This window comes from Canis lupus, chromosome 7 (genome assembly GCF_011100685.1).
Source record: "Canis lupus familiaris isolate Mischka breed German Shepherd chromosome 7, alternate assembly UU_Cfam_GSD_1.0, whole genome shotgun sequence".
NCBI lineage: Eukaryota > Metazoa > Chordata > Mammalia > Carnivora > Canidae > Canis > Canis lupus.
The window spans coordinates 883601-898193 of record NC_049228.1 but is presented as its reverse complement, the minus strand read 5'-3'; the positions used below and the strand labels follow the sequence as shown (position 1 = coordinate 898193).

At 61.6% G+C, this 14593-nt stretch overlaps 1 protein-coding gene across 4 annotated transcripts in view; it reads left to right on the top strand.

Annotated features, from left to right (window-relative positions):
- Window positions 1-14593, top strand: part of LGR6 (leucine rich repeat containing G protein-coupled receptor 6) — a 105764-nt gene that overhangs the window by 68054 nt on the left and 23117 nt on the right. For all 4 annotated transcript variants that reach the window (XM_038541878.1, XM_038541879.1, XM_038541881.1 and 1 more), the window contains one exon: window positions 3322-3393. In XM_038541878.1, coding sequence (XP_038397806.1) covers window positions 3322-3393 — 72 coding nt within the window. The remainder of the gene's footprint in view (window positions 1-3321; window positions 3394-14593) is intronic.

Here is a 14593-nt window from a genome sequence, read left to right as displayed (position 1 = left end):
CTGCCCTCCAGGGGCTGACAGTCTAGTTGAAACCGCAGAATAAATATGGGAAATGGCAGCTGATGATGGGATGTAACCTATGCCAGGATAGCTGGTGATGGTGACGGATCCGTGCAGTGGTGGCTGGAGCAAGTCAGGGGCTGTAGGAAGGCTTCATGGGGAAGGTGGGGCCTGGGCCTGGGCAGACGATGAAGAACCAGACAGGTGAAGACAATGACGGTTGCTCCAAGCAGTGTCACGAGGACGCGGACACCGAGGGGCAAGTCCGGCTGTTTGGTGGCAGCGAACAGGCCAGTCTGGTGGGAGCGCGGGATCCTCTTGCAGAACGTGGGAGAACAGGCTGGGCAGGTGGGTTGGAGGGTCACAGCGTCAGGGCCGGGAGTTTGGCTTCTGTCCGTCAGCGGGGAAGGGGAGCTCCATGGCTTTTGGGTAGAGAGGAGCAGGGGTATTTCAGGGAGGCTAACGGGAAGATGGGTGGGAACAGAGGGACAGGTGGGAGGCTCTCGGCCCTCAGCCGACGTCTGGTCTAAGGCGGTGGTAGGAAGAATGGGAGGAAAGACGTGACTTCCGGGGTGTTCTGAAGGAAGGATAAGTCTGACCTAGAGATTTTCAGGGGGTGGAAGAGCAGAAGGAAGGAGAATCAAGAACGAGTCCTGCGTCTGGGTGGGAACCGGGGAATGGGATGCTAGGCGCGCTGTGGGTCTGAGGGGGAGGCCTCACCCGGCAAACGGAGGGGCGAGGGACTAAGGAAAAGAAACCTAGTGGTGCAGGAGCCCCGCTGAAGGGAGCTGGTCCCTTTGTGGGGGGCAAGGCCAGAAACCTCACCCCTTGGCCCTGCCCCCGCCCACCGGGACCTGAGAAGGGAGAGGGGGCTGGGGACGCAGGCCAGGGACTGCGGGACGTGGTCCAGGAGGCTGACAGGCTGTGGCAGGAGGGAGGAACCCGCGACGCACAGGAGTAGGTAGACGAGGGCGCCGGGCGAGGGCTTCTCTGGGATGGCATCGAGGAGCAGGGGCGTCCCTTGTGCCAGCTTCTCTCTTCATCCCGACCATTCAACCCCCGCTCCAGGCTGGGCTGCTAGAGGTGCCCAGGATGCCGGGTGGACGAGCAGTTCGGGGGGGGGGGGTGGGACCCCCAGAGCTGGATATTCAGGAGGCCTGGGTGGCGCAGACCAGAGCTGCCAGGGGAGGTGGAAAGGGCTGGAACGTGGAAATGAGGCTTCAACAGGAGGCGGGCAGGTGCAGGTGAGGAGGCAGCGGGCAAATCCAGAGCCCTGGCGGAGGGGCCGGTTCGTCCCTGTGGGCGGGGTACCGCGTGTCCTGTGGGACGGGCCTGTCCCCAGCGGCCGGGGGCGCAGAGCCCCATCCCTGCCCACGCGTGTCGGACGGGGCCTTCCCGTCTCTGGCACGTGAACATCTTGGGTGTTGCATCGTTTCTTCCCCTTGCACGGGATTTGCCTTCTGTGCCCGAGGAGGCTTCCTGACTCCGGGACTTCAGTGGCTCAAGCAGGACGCGCCGTGGTGTGGACGGCGGGAGCCTGCGGGCCGCAGGTGGGAGAGCCCTCTGCTCTGGAGACCCCGCGTCCGCCTTGGGTTCTGCTCGGCCGCAGCTGGTGCCGGGCTCCTCGGCGGCTCGTGGGGCCCGGGCACTGCCTCAGCGCCTGCTCCACCTCTGTGCTCCCACTCGGACCCCTCGTCTGGTTTAGCCACGTCCACGAGATGATCTGAAGCTGCTTCTCCGGCGCCGGTTCCATTCCATGGACCCTTGTTCCTTGGCTCAGGCTTCCTGACTAGTCCTTTGATGATGTGGCTTTGGTCCTCGGCATGCTCTTGTTGCCTGCGATGCCATTTTCTCTTTCGTTCTTAAAATTTCATCTTGGAAATACTGGGTTTTTTCCGAGCTCACCTTGTAGCAGGAGAGGCCGCCGTGTACGCGCCCTTCTGTCCTTCCTCCCGTGGTTGGTCTGTTTTCTTGGCGCGGAACCTCACCGGCCTTTGCACCCTCCCTTCCCCCCGGTGCACCCATCACTGCCACGAGGCCCCTTGCTCGGGCTGATGTGTGCACGGCTGTCTGCTAGGTCCGGCTGTGCCACCGTGGCCCCCCACCCTCCCGTGGTTGGCGGGCTAGCACTGGGGGAAAATGAGGTTGCATCTGCTTTCCGGGCCCTGGAGGGGGTAGGGGATGGGGCTGCACTCCTGGGGGGAGCCTGCTCCTGGGGGTGCCCAGAGCAGCCGGGCTCTGCTCCCTGCAGACTCAGAGTGTGAGCTCCCTCCGTCCCCCAGGGGGTCCCTGGGGCTTCCAGGCATTTCCTGGAGTCCGGAGGAGCTCGGAGCCTTGACTTTACTCCCCGGTTCACCTGTTTCCTCTGGAAGCCAGACACGGGGAGGGGAAGCAAACCTTGTCCACGGGGCTGCTTCCCTCTAGACTTGGGTTTGGGGGGAAATGCTCAGGATTTCCTTTTCTTGCCAGGTGGGGTCCCAGGAAAGTGGGGCCACTCGGGGGGCCGGAGCTCTTCCTCGGGCCCCAGTGTGCGCCGCGTACTCACGTCTGTCCGTGCTTTGCTGCTACGTGTAACGCTTGGGCTGCAGGCAGGGGTCTCGTTTGGGCTGTTCTTGCCCATTTCGCTAGGAATTGGGAGAAGGACATTGTCACTTGGTTTTGGCCAGCTGTTTACCTTGGAAATCTCTTCCAGTCTCCCCGTCCCCCCCTTCACGCCCCGACCCCCTGCCTGAACACCGGTCCAGGTGGCCCACCTGCCGGCCGGGCTGCACCAGCGCCTCTGCACAGCCGGCCCCGACTCCCCGGCCCCCAGCCCCTGGCGCCCATCTCCGAGCCCGTCCACAGCCTCTCCGGCTATGACGGAAAGCTCAGCCTTTAATTATATGTTGTCTGTGGCGGTTTGCTGCTGGCTCCCACCGCGTGTCTGGCCACTGAGTCAGGCGGCTGGGTCCTGGGGAGCAGGACCGGAGAGGAAGCCTCAGACCGGAGCCCCCCGACATCAGGCCTCTCTCCGAGACCCCGGCCTCGGCCTTGGGCATGCCTCTCGCGTTTCCCTTCAACAGGAAGGCAAAACCACGGAGCCCGTGGCCGCTGCGGCCTTGGAGATCGTCACTGCGGAGGTCCACCCTGGCCGGTCGCTTCGTCCCCGGAGACGGAGGGCTGGACCAGGGCTGGATCCTCCACCCCCGGGGTCACTCCGTCCGTGCTTCTGCCCCCACCTTCCTCCTCAAGCCGCTGTCTGCTCGCCAGCCCACCCCCACCCCGCGGCCCGGGCCCGATGCTGCGGGCACCCATTCTGACGTGCCTCTGCTTCCCACACAGGCATCTTCATAACAACCGCATCCAGCATCTGGGGACCCACAGCTTCGAGGGGCTGCACAATCTGGAGACGCTGTGAGTGCTGGGTTGGTGGGAGGGCCGTCCTGGGGAGGAAAGCCTGGATGCCTGGAGGCAGGAGGGGTGGCTGGCACAGGGAGAGGCGGGTGGGGCTGGGGTGCTGGGCTCCAGCTCGGGGCCTGCTCACCCACGGGGCCCTCCCTGGCACCCTCTAGGATGTCACTCTGGGGGCATTCCTTCTTCCTTCAGGTGGGGGCAGTGTGCCCTCCGGGAGTCGAGGGTGGCCCAGAGAGGGGGAACCTAGGACCCCAGCCCGCCGAGACCACCGAAATAATGAACATTTTAGGTGGGAGAGCCAGAAGAATGCTATTGAGCCTGGGGAATGGAAGGCTTGGGGTGCGGCTGGAGCCGACTTGGTGGCCGCTTTGACATCCGTTTAAGGGTGGCTGCTGACACAGGGAGGGTGATGCCACGGAGCCGGGCCGGCACGGTGGGCCAGTTGGTCCAACAAGCTAAGTGGTTAATGGGGAGGCGGCCCGTTCGGTGCTCCGGCCCGACTATAAAAAGCACCCAAGTTGTTGACTCTCGAAAAGCCATATTATTCACACATCATCATCTTGGAATTCAGTTAAGGTCAGAATGCACCCAAACCCTCCCATCATTTCCTCTGGAGGGCCGCCAGCCCCCGCAGAGTGGGCTGAGTGGGCCCCATTTGAGCAAACAACCGGCTGGGCTCTCTGAGCATGTGGCCTTGCCAGCTGGGGTCCCGCCGTCCCCACGAGGGAGCCGGCTGCCAGGACCACCTGGGGCAGCCCCCAGCGCCGGGAGACCCGGCCCAGGTCACCCAGGATGAGTCACTGAGGTTGGGGCAGGGCTCCCGGCGTCAGGGGCGCAGCCGCGGCACCTCCTGCCTCCCCTCCGCCGCCTCCTCCCTCCGCACCTGACGCCTGAGCTCCCAACGTGAGGGCTTTTCCGGGACCCGGGGCAGCCGGGGAGAAAGAGCTGGGAGACAAGCTACGAGCCGGGAGGCAGTGGTTTGGGGAAAACCGTTTGGCAAACATAGCCCAGGAGGCCTGGGCTGGCTGCGCTCATGGTTTCGGAGGGAAGGGGCGGGCGAGGCGGAGACCACGCTCCGTTCCTCTCCTGTGGTCGGGACCCGGAGCCGGGCAGCTGTCGTGGGTGAGGCTGGGCCCAGCTCTGACCGAGTGCCCTGGGGGCGGGCGTGGGAGGAGGTGCCCCAGCCTGGAGTCGGGAGAGCTGGGAGCCGGCCCCGTCTTCTCCCATCGTCATGGACGGCTGGGCAGTGAGAGCCGGACTCTCCAGCCTGTTCCGCCAACATGCGAGCATCCTGAGGTGCAGGGAAGGGGCGCAGTCACCCGGTTACCCCTCGGTTGGGGCAGAGCAGAGGTAGGACGTGCCACCCGACAATCGGACAGGACGTTCCTAGCTTGGTGCCCCGCTGTCCCCAGGTATCTGAGCAGAATGTGAACTGGGGGCCGGCTCTGTGCTGGGTGTTTGGAGTCCAGTGGGGAAGGGCTGGGAGCTGCCCCCGCCCCCCGCCCTCAGGAGCCGCAGAAGTCTGGGGGTGCCTGGAGCCCTGGGCATGGGCAGGCGGGAGGCGCCCCCGGAGGGGGGGGCGGGGAGGGGGCACGTGGGCCGGCCGTATGCTGGCACCCCTAAAAAGCCACCTAGCGGCTATTCCCTCCCTCTTGGGGCACACCGCGAATTCTTTCTCATCTCATCGAGCCGCTGGATCGCCGCGCTGGGCGTTCAGCTGGGCGGGAGCTGGCCGCCTCCCAGAGCACCCCACCGTGGGGTCCGCCGAACCTTTCACTGCAGGGCTTGGCTCCCCGCACGAGGCCGGCCCGCGCCCACGGTGCCGGTGGGAAAGGCGAGGCGGGGGGGGGGGGGGGGGGGCGGGGGCTCCAGCCTGGCACCGCAGACACATGCTGCCCTCGCCCTGCGGAGGCCCCGGGCGGCACAGCTGGTCCGCCCGCTGCGGGAGCTCTGTCCACGCAGCTCCTTCGTGAGCCTTGGCTTCCTGGCCTGCGACAAAGGCCACTGATCCCACTGATCCCCCACGCTTCACGGGGTTGACATGTGGGCTACATGCGAGGCTCCTACGGGGCCAGATCCGGGGTCAGAGCCCGCCCCGCACCCGCTCTTGTCTCCTCCGTCCCCTCCCCTCCTCCAAGAGCCTCACCCCTTCCCTCCCCACCCTGAGGGACAAGCTCTCCTTCCCACTTTTGATCTCCAATTAAAAAGGGGAAAAGTGTGTTCTTTATCCTCTCCCCCAGCATTTGCCAGGGGAGCCTGCAGGGGCAGCCAGATGTGGGAAGGGGAGGAGTGGCCGGGAGAATAAAAGGAGAAAGAAAGATTGTCAGACCTTTTAATTGTTGCATAATTGGCACACTTTGCAGCCTCGGTTATTACTTTGGAGCTTTTCATGTGAGCGGCTTCCCTGGAAGGGTGTCTCTCCCTCGGGCCGTAAATCTCTGCGCTTGGGCCTCTCATCTCCACAGCAGGGGAAGATCAAGCCCCCCCACCCCGGCCCAGGCTGCGGTTTGGCTCCGCTTGCAGGCTTCTCTGGGAGGCAGAGCGCACGGCCCTTCCCCGGGGAGGACGGCCAGGTACGGGCCTGCGCTCACCCACCGGGCCGCGCAGCAGGGGAGGCCCCCCGCCCGCGGGACCCCAGCCCGCAGCCCCCCAGCCCGCGGTACCCGGACGTACACAGCGTGGCAGCACCTCCTCGCTCGCCCTCTGCTCTGGAGGCCGGGCCGCTTGGGACCCTCCCGGGTGGCACCTCTGCCGGCAGCGCAGCGGGCAAGCAGGCTCCCCTCCATGAGCACACGGGAGGCAACACAGGGCACCTGGTTCTCCTTTACTCTGAAAGGCCAAGCAAACCCCGGTGATTGGGGCAGGCAGGGCCTGGGTGCTGCTGAGCCGAGCAGCGGGAGGACAAGCGTCGCTGCGCCGCGGGGAGGTCGCAGGGAGAGGCTCGGGGAGCTCCCTCATTCCCTGATGCCTTCACCATCATCCCAGGCCTTGCCGAGAAGCCCGAGCCGGGGGCGGGCAGGTGTCTGACCTGCATCCGCAGCTTCTTCAGCCCCACAATGAGGAAGTCCCTCCACCACTGGGAGCTTCAGGATCCGTACGAGCCAGCCCCAAGCCCCTGGAATACCGTTTCCTCCACTTTCCAGACCAGACCAGGTCCAGAGATTCGGGACGAGCTGCCCAAATTTCTGTAGTTTGTAAGCGACGGAAAACCACCAGAATCCAAACCTCCCGTCTGCTGATACCTCGCTCCGGTTAGCCCCAGCTCCTGTGGGGTCAGATTAGCTACAGGACTTCCCAGGTTGGGAAATAAGAGAAACACGACCGGGAACGATTCTGGGAAGACTCTCCCGGGGGGTCCCAGGGACCTGACACCAGGCCCTCGAGGCCTTAGCAGCCGCGGGATGCTAGTCAGCTGCTGTCGGGTCGTGGCCCCTGAGCCCCTAGCTGCATCTGCCCATAAAGTCGGTGCTAAATAAATAAGCAGATTAACCCCGCCGAGCAAGTGCAATTATAACCCACAGGGCCCGCCCTGCTCCCTGGAACTGGGGGTTTGGTGTCTGTGTCCTAGGAAGAACTCGGAGCCTAGGGCCTAGGATGGATCTGGGGACAACTGCGCCTCGCCGCCCTCCTGCCCGGGCCATGATATCTGGGCCCCATATGACCTCACTAAGCACGTCAGGCCCTGTTGGGGCCCCGGAGCTGGCTGGAGCTTTCCCCTGTGGAGCGGGGCCTGGGCTCCCGGCGGCAACAGCGACCTCCCGGCTCCAGCTCCCTGCACGAATCGGGACCAGCGTGGCCCTGAGGTCTGGGAGGAGAGGAGGCCAAAGCAGACACGTACGGAATTCTGCTCTAATAATATGGGGCCGTGCGCTGCGTGTAGACCCCCTCCGGTGCCAGGTGTCCCGGGGTCTGCTCCTGCAGGATGTCAGTGCTCCCACGGCAGCCGTGGCTGCAGCGGGTTCCTGCGTCCCAGGTCACTGGACCCACCCACACCCGCAGATTTTGCTCCGACTTGGTCCTGAGAGCATCTGGCCACCTCTGGGTCCTGGGCCGGACTGTCCGCCTGTGGCCGGGACAGAAAACCAGGCAGGTGTCCACGGGAGGCTCCTCCGGGGCTCAGGGGCATCCCAGGGTGGAGCTCGGGCTGGCCTTGCATCGGCGCACCTGCTTCCCTGCCCGGCTCTGCCGCCGGCATGTGACCCGTGCGAGTCACCGGCCTCTCGAGAGCCTCGGCTTCCACCAGAGGAGACGGGGATGCTGTTTTCTGACTCCTGCCACGGCGTTTGCAGCCTGGAGCACTGTGGGCGCTGAGGCGGTGTTGGCTTTGTGTCCTAGTCCTCCCCCTTAGTGCTGGAGAGCGATGTGCCCCCGCCCCCCGGCCCCGCTGAACTGGTTAATTAAATAACCTTTCTGTCTGTCCTTTCTTCTTTCCTTCCTGTCTTCCTCCCTCCCTCTCTCCTCCTCCTCTTCCTTTGGAACCGCGTCATGAGGTGGCAGAGAGGGTGATGCCCAGAGGTGCCATCTCGCAGCGGTGGGTGACGTGACCGTCCCCTCTCTAGGGCAGATAGGAGCCCCCAGGGAGTCGGGGTGTGGCTGCCGTAACAAATCGCCAGAGTTTGTAGCTTAAAAAAAAACACAAGCACCAGAAATGTGTTTCCCCACAGTCCTGGGCGGCGGCCAGGCGTCCCAAGCACAGGTGCTGGCGGGTTGGTTCCTTCTGGAGGTTGGAGGCAGGATCTGTTCCATGCCCCTCTCAGCTTCGGGGGCTGCTGGTGAGCTCGGCGCTCCGCGGCTCCTAGATGCACCCCCACCCCCGCCCACGGACGCTGCCGTGGCTTTGCATGGCCTCCTCCTGGTCTCCTCTCTTAAGGACACTTGTCATTGGATTCAGGGCCATCCTGCTGATCCAGGATGATCGCACCTCAGGATCCGTAACTTCCTTACATCTGCGAAGGCCCTCTTGCTAAATAAAATAAGGTCATGTTCCCAGGTGCCAGGGCTCGGGCTTTGGGCATATCATTGGGGTCGACCCACTGCAGCTGCCCCTGAGGCCGGGCGCTGTCGGCGGGGCAGACGGGATCGGATGAATGTCGCCAACTTTCTTTCTAATCCTAAGGCGAGTGCCGATCATCCCCCTGATGATTCCTGCGGTGACGAGACTCAAGAACAGTGTTCAAAAGGCTGTTGCCCCTCAGAGCTCCCTTAGCCCATCCCCGCCTGCCCCATGACCACTTGGTGAGGGAAACAAGGCAGGGATCGTGCATCCTTGCGTTACAAGTGAGGAAACCGAGGAGGGAGCCGTTGATTGCTCAAGGTCACTGAAGGCACTAGGAGCCCGACTAGAACCCAAGGTTCTCTGCCTCTGGCCCAGCTGCGGCCAGTCAGGCCACCCTGACTCCCAGGGCTCACCCTGTAAGAACCAGGGAACTCTTTCCTTGCCAGCTCTTAATCGGCTTACATTTGTGGGTTTATTAGCTGCAAATTTGTGGGGTTTTGTGGCTCGTAGAGGAATTTATTGTTCCATATAAAACTTTTTTTCTGGCTTTCCCCGCAGAACCACTAATGACTTCTCGCAGGCAGAAAATCGAGCTGCCCAGTGAGTTTGTCTTGACGAGTTATTAATAGTTCTTCCCGGTACAGCGTTCCCTCTGCCATCGCCCTGGTGCTCGGGGTGGCCGAGGTCACCATTCTTGTCACTGCTGCCCTTTCCTCCTCTGCTGGCATCGGGGCCAAGGCCTCTGCCCTGAACTTCCGCTGCTCCCACGGGCACCCTGGCCAGTGGGTCTGCCCTGGAGGGGGGACAGCAGGTGGAGCAAGGCAGGTGGGGGGAGCTGGGCACGGCTGGGTCCCCCCGGGAACCACTGGCAGCAGGGTCTCTGGTGGGGTTCGGGTCCGGCCCTGGGATCTGCGGGAAGGAGGAGGTGGTAAGAATCCATGATTACCGGGGCGCCTGGGGGGCTCAGTCGGGCAAGCCTCTCACTGTTGATTCAGCTCAGGTCCTGACCTCGGGGTGGGGAGATCCAGCCCCACGTCGGGCTCTGTGCTCAGTGCGGAGTCTGCTTGGGATTCTCGCTCTCCCTCTGTCTCTCCCCTGTTCTCCTCCCCTCCTCAAATAAATAACATTTTTTATGAAAAAAAAAAAAAAAAGAAACAGGGCAGCCCAGGTGGCTCAGCGGTTGAGCATCTGCCCCTGGCCCAGGGCGTGACCCCGGGGTCCCGGAATCGAGTCCTGCATCGGGCTCCTGCATGGAGCCTGCTTCTCCCTCTGCCTGTCTCTCTCTCTGTCTCTCTCTCTCTCTCTGTCTCTCATAAATAAATAAAATCTTAAAAAAAAAAAAAGAGACAACATCACCACTCTCTTTTCTGTTTCTTTAGATTTTCTCATTGCACAAGGCTCCAGTTAGTGAGCTTCTAGAACGTGCCCGGCCATCACTCTGAGTGCTGGGGGCACGTTTAAATGTAGCCCTTGCCTTCACAGAGTCGAAGGGCCTCTGGATCAGGAGTCCCGAGCTCTTTTTGACCTCTTACTAGTGTAGTGTTGCCGGCATTTGGGCCTCATCGCCCTGGCGCCCCAGAACCCGACTACCTCTCACCCCCGGCTGCCCCCAGGCCGGCCCAAGCCAACAGCCTCCCCTCACCCGGTCACTCTGCCTTTGTCCTTGTCATTTTACATCTGTTTTCAACACAATAGCTAGAGGGACTCTTTTAGATCTAGTCTTTTATTTTTTTATTTTTTAAAGATTTTATTTATTTATTTATTCATGATAGATACAGAGAGGGAGGCAGAGGCACAGGCAGAGGGAGAAGCATGCTCCATGCAAGGGGCCCGATGTGGGACTCGATCCTGGGTCTCCAGCATCACACCTGGGCCAAAGGCAGATGCTCAACCGCTGAGCCACCCGGGGATCCCCTAGATCTAGTCTTTTAGATCACGATCCTCTTCTATTCAAAACTCTCCAGTGGTTCCCTGATCATACTCTGGAGAGAAGACAAAGTTCTACAAAGTTCTGGAAAGAAGCCTACAAGTTCTGCAAGGTCTCAGGTGAGGTGACACCTGCTACCTCTCTGGTCTCACTCCTACCTCCGTCTACTCCAGGCATAGGGGCTTCCTTTGATACACCGGATAGAAGTGCTCCTGCCTCGGGGCCTTTGCCCTGACTGTTCCCTTTGTCTGGAATGTTCTTTCTGCAGTTCTCCACCTCCTCCAGGACTCTGCCCACATGTCACCTTTTTGAGCAAGGTCCTCACTGATCACCACTTTGCAACACTTCTTCTCCGTCTCCTTTTCCTACTTAGTCTTCTCTATGGCACTCATCAGTCTGATACCGATTTGTTCGTTGGATTTGGCCGTTTGCTGGTTGTCTGTCCCCCGCCTCTCCATGAGTTTCTGTGGCACCTGACACAGGGCCTGGCACGGGGAAGGTACTCAATAAATATTTGTTGAACAAATGAATGGGTGTACGGCCCCTGGCAGGTCCCTGTTCCTCTCTGGGCTCCAGTTCCTCCACCTACACTGAGGCAGCATCGGACTGTCCAGCCTCTGAGGCTCATCCCAGCTCAGTTCACCCGTATTTAGCGCGTGCAGAGTCTCCAGCCCAGACCTTCCCTCGTACAGATGGGGAAACGGAAGCCCTGGACGTGGACTGAACCCCCGGGGAGGTCCCTTCGCCTTGCCTGGGGGCAAAGTCCCTTTCCCATAAGCTCAGGACCCTGACGTTAGACCAGTGAGTGGAAGTCACTAGGACAAATCCTCGGGCAGCATTCTGCTCCGACCAGGGTCTTCAGGTTCCAGCATTGACGGGCCCAAGGCGTCTGGGTGGGGAGGTGCTCCCAAGGGTCTGCCCGCGTCTATCAGCCGGGGTCCCGGTGAGAACATGAAGTGTCCACACGCCCCGTCTACACCTTCAAAGAATGTGGGAGAAGCCGTGGGTGGAAGACGATGCCCGTCTTCGGAAGACAGCTCCACGTGTGTCACAGTCCTCCAGCCGACAGGCCTTGGGCCCTGGGAGGAAGCAAAGGGGGCTCCGCTCAGGTGGGCAGGGGTTCCTTCATCTGTCGAGTAGCCCGACGGTGGTGCCCTTTACGCCCAGCGGAGTCGGGGAGCCCTGCTGTTTGCATGATTCGAGCAGAAGCGGGACCCCCCTCCCGCCAGGATCTCCAGGCGAGTCCTGCGAGGGAGCAGATGGCCTGTCCTCCTTCGTCCCGGGCCCGGGCTTCTCGGACCCCGGTGCATGTTAGGGCAGGCAGGCCGGCGGCTTTCATGGCCGCTGGGGCTGCTGTCACCTGGGATGTTGTTTGCATCTCCTGGCAGGGAAGCAAGCGTGGGTGGAGGGAGGGCATGTCTGTGCCTCTGGAGGGAAGCAGAGGGCAATTGTACTAATTGCTGCATTTATTAATGGGTGGCCTTCCGTGCGGGTTGTTCAGAAGGTAGAACAATGCTGTGAGTCATAGTCCGCGGGTTCCCGGCTCTGCCCAGTCATCTGGCCCAGCCGAGTCCGGTGGAGAGAGGCTCGGCTGCAGGTCGGAGGAGCAGTGGAGTCAGGGATCTGTTGCCTGCCCTCGTTACAGGCCTTCGGGAGATAAAGACACGAGTTTACAATCAGAACCGGCTGTGTTTTGTGTTTCTCGGTGGGGATCTGGGCTCACCCGCATTCCTCCCGGTGCTCTTATCTGTGATCTGATAATCAACACAAATATTAGCCTTGAGAATAAAAGTGTAAGCGGAAGCCTAATTAATTATCTTAATCCTCCTTTATTGCTGTGATGCGTAAAGAGACCAACGTGTGTGTCCGCTGCGGTTGCAGCGTCTGATGAATACGCGTGTGGGTTCCGGTGTCTGGTGTGTAGTGCAGGGAGGAGGGAGGAGGAACGGGCGTCACCTGAACGTGTGCAGCGGGCGGGCTCTGGGCCCGGTGGACGGAGCAGTCCCATGTGCCGGGCGTCCCGGGTGCGCAGGTGGGGACCAGACAAGCAAAGCAGGGCGACTGGTTCAAGGGGACCCGCTGGGCCCACGGAGGCCCAAGCTCTTTCTACTCCGAGTCCTGTAACCCACGACGAGACGTCTAGCCTTGTGTGGCCAGCTGGCTTTGACGTGCTTGTCAGCACCCGGAGCCGCTCCCGTGGGAGTTTCTTCCCGCAGGAGGCAGCCTGGGCCTCCCCCTCCGTTTATCCTCCTTCCTGCTTCCCCTGAAACTGTTTCTCAACCCTGCTACTGGGAGCCGAGCTAGGGTGCAGCTTGGGAGGTGATACAACAGATTTTTTCCCCGGGACTCCGGGATCATGCCCTGAGCTGAGGGCAGGCGCTCAGCCCTGAGCCCCCCGGGCGTCCCTGGAAGAGATGTTAAACCAAGAGCCGACAAGCCCGATTTCAAGCCTGGGCTGTGCAACTTGCAGTGACCCACCTCCTCCCTCTGAGCCTCTGCTTCCTTATCAGTAAAAAGAAGGGACTGCAATGGGATGATGGTTGAATCCCTGCTGAGCCCCACCCCTGGGACCCCAGGAGCTGGCTGGCTCCGCGCAGCCAGGCGGGACAACCCCGGGATGTGGATCCTGGAGCAGCATGGGGCTTGAGTCACCCACGTTGGCCGATTGTGCGGGTCCTCCTCAGTTTTGATTGGGCTCCTGGACGCAGCTGAACAGATGGGGTGGCCGCCGGGGCCCCGCGGCCTCTGGGAACGGCTCCTCCTCCAGCCCTGCTGGCCGCAGGCCCCAGGGGGCTGGTGCCCAGCTCTAGGAAGAGCAGACTGAAGCCTCCGAAGGCTTTCCCAGCTGGAGGCAACAACGTCGGCTCCCACCCGGCCTGAGTGCGTCCGACCAATGAGCTTGTGCCCGGAGGGATTTTTCTGCAATCGCCCGAGGGCTGCGAGTCAGCTCCTGATCCCCAGGGGTGGGAGAGGGCCGTGGCGAGCTGTCCCCAGGCCTCGACGGCAGCTCCAGTGTTACCCTGACAGTGACTGTTCCCATAGCGGCCCCGGGCCTGGGCCTTAGGAGACCCCGAAGGGGACACACGGCCTTCCTGAGAGCAGCAGGCCCCTGTCTCTGGGGAGGATGCTACGCGCACAGGCAGCGCCCTTCTGGATGCCAACTGCCCGGGCCTCAGCCCAGCCCCTGCGTCCCGCGGTCCGAGGGTCCGAGTGCCTCTCTCGGGGCCTCAGTTTCTCACCTACAAGAAAGACGAGGGAAGCACCCACCTCAAAGGGTTGGCACAGGAATGAAACGAATTAATGTACATAAATAAATCACCCAGCGAGGTGACTGTTAGATGGTAATTACAGTTATCATCATCCTCATCACCCCCCCCACCACCGTTATTACCACCCTAGCGCTAAGCATGCTCCTGGACGAAACATCAGAAAAGCCCCAGGAGTGTGAGTGACTCATTCTGACCGCAGGCGTGGGATTGGGGACGCGAAGGAGGGCACATTTGAGCGACACTTCAAAGAGGGCTGGGATTTCGACAGCGCAGCGGAAGGAGGGGCATCCCAGGCTGCCAGCACAGGGCACGGGGGCCGAGGGGGTGGATGGAGCTGCCGGTCCCATGTGGCATCGCGGCCCACGGGGGATCTTGAACTTTGTTGTCGGTGATGAGGAGGCCTCTGCAGATTTCTCAGCAGGAGCGTGACACAGCCAGTCTGGCTTTCTAAAGAGGTCCCTTTGGCAGACGTGTAGCAGCTGGGGTGTGGACCTGGGACCCATACTGCCAGGGTTCAAATCCCCGCTGATGCTGGACTGTCTAGGTAGGTAGGTCGGGTAACAAATAGGCCAAAACATGTACGAGGCCTCAAATGCAATAGAAGTTTGCTTCTGGATCGTAGAATATTCCCAAGGGGGTGCTTCTGGGCAAGTAGTCTCCTCCACGTGGTGACTCAGGATCTTGCCATCCCCACAGCCTCAGGGCCTTTGGCATCTAGCTAGTGGAAGGGCAGACCGACCATGAAGGAGTCAGGCTGGATATTTAAAAATCCTGCACTAGGGGCACCTGGGGGCTCAGCGGTCGAGCATCTGCCTTGGGCCCAGGGTGTGACCCCGGGGTCCTGGGATCGAGTCCCACATCAGGTTCCCTGCAGGGAGCCTGCTCCTCCCTCGGCCTGTGTCTCTGCCTCTCTCTCTCTGGGTCTCTCATGAATAAATAAAGGAAATCTATATATTTTGTAAATCCTTACTAGGGGTGAGGGATGGGGTAACTGGGTGGCAGGCATGA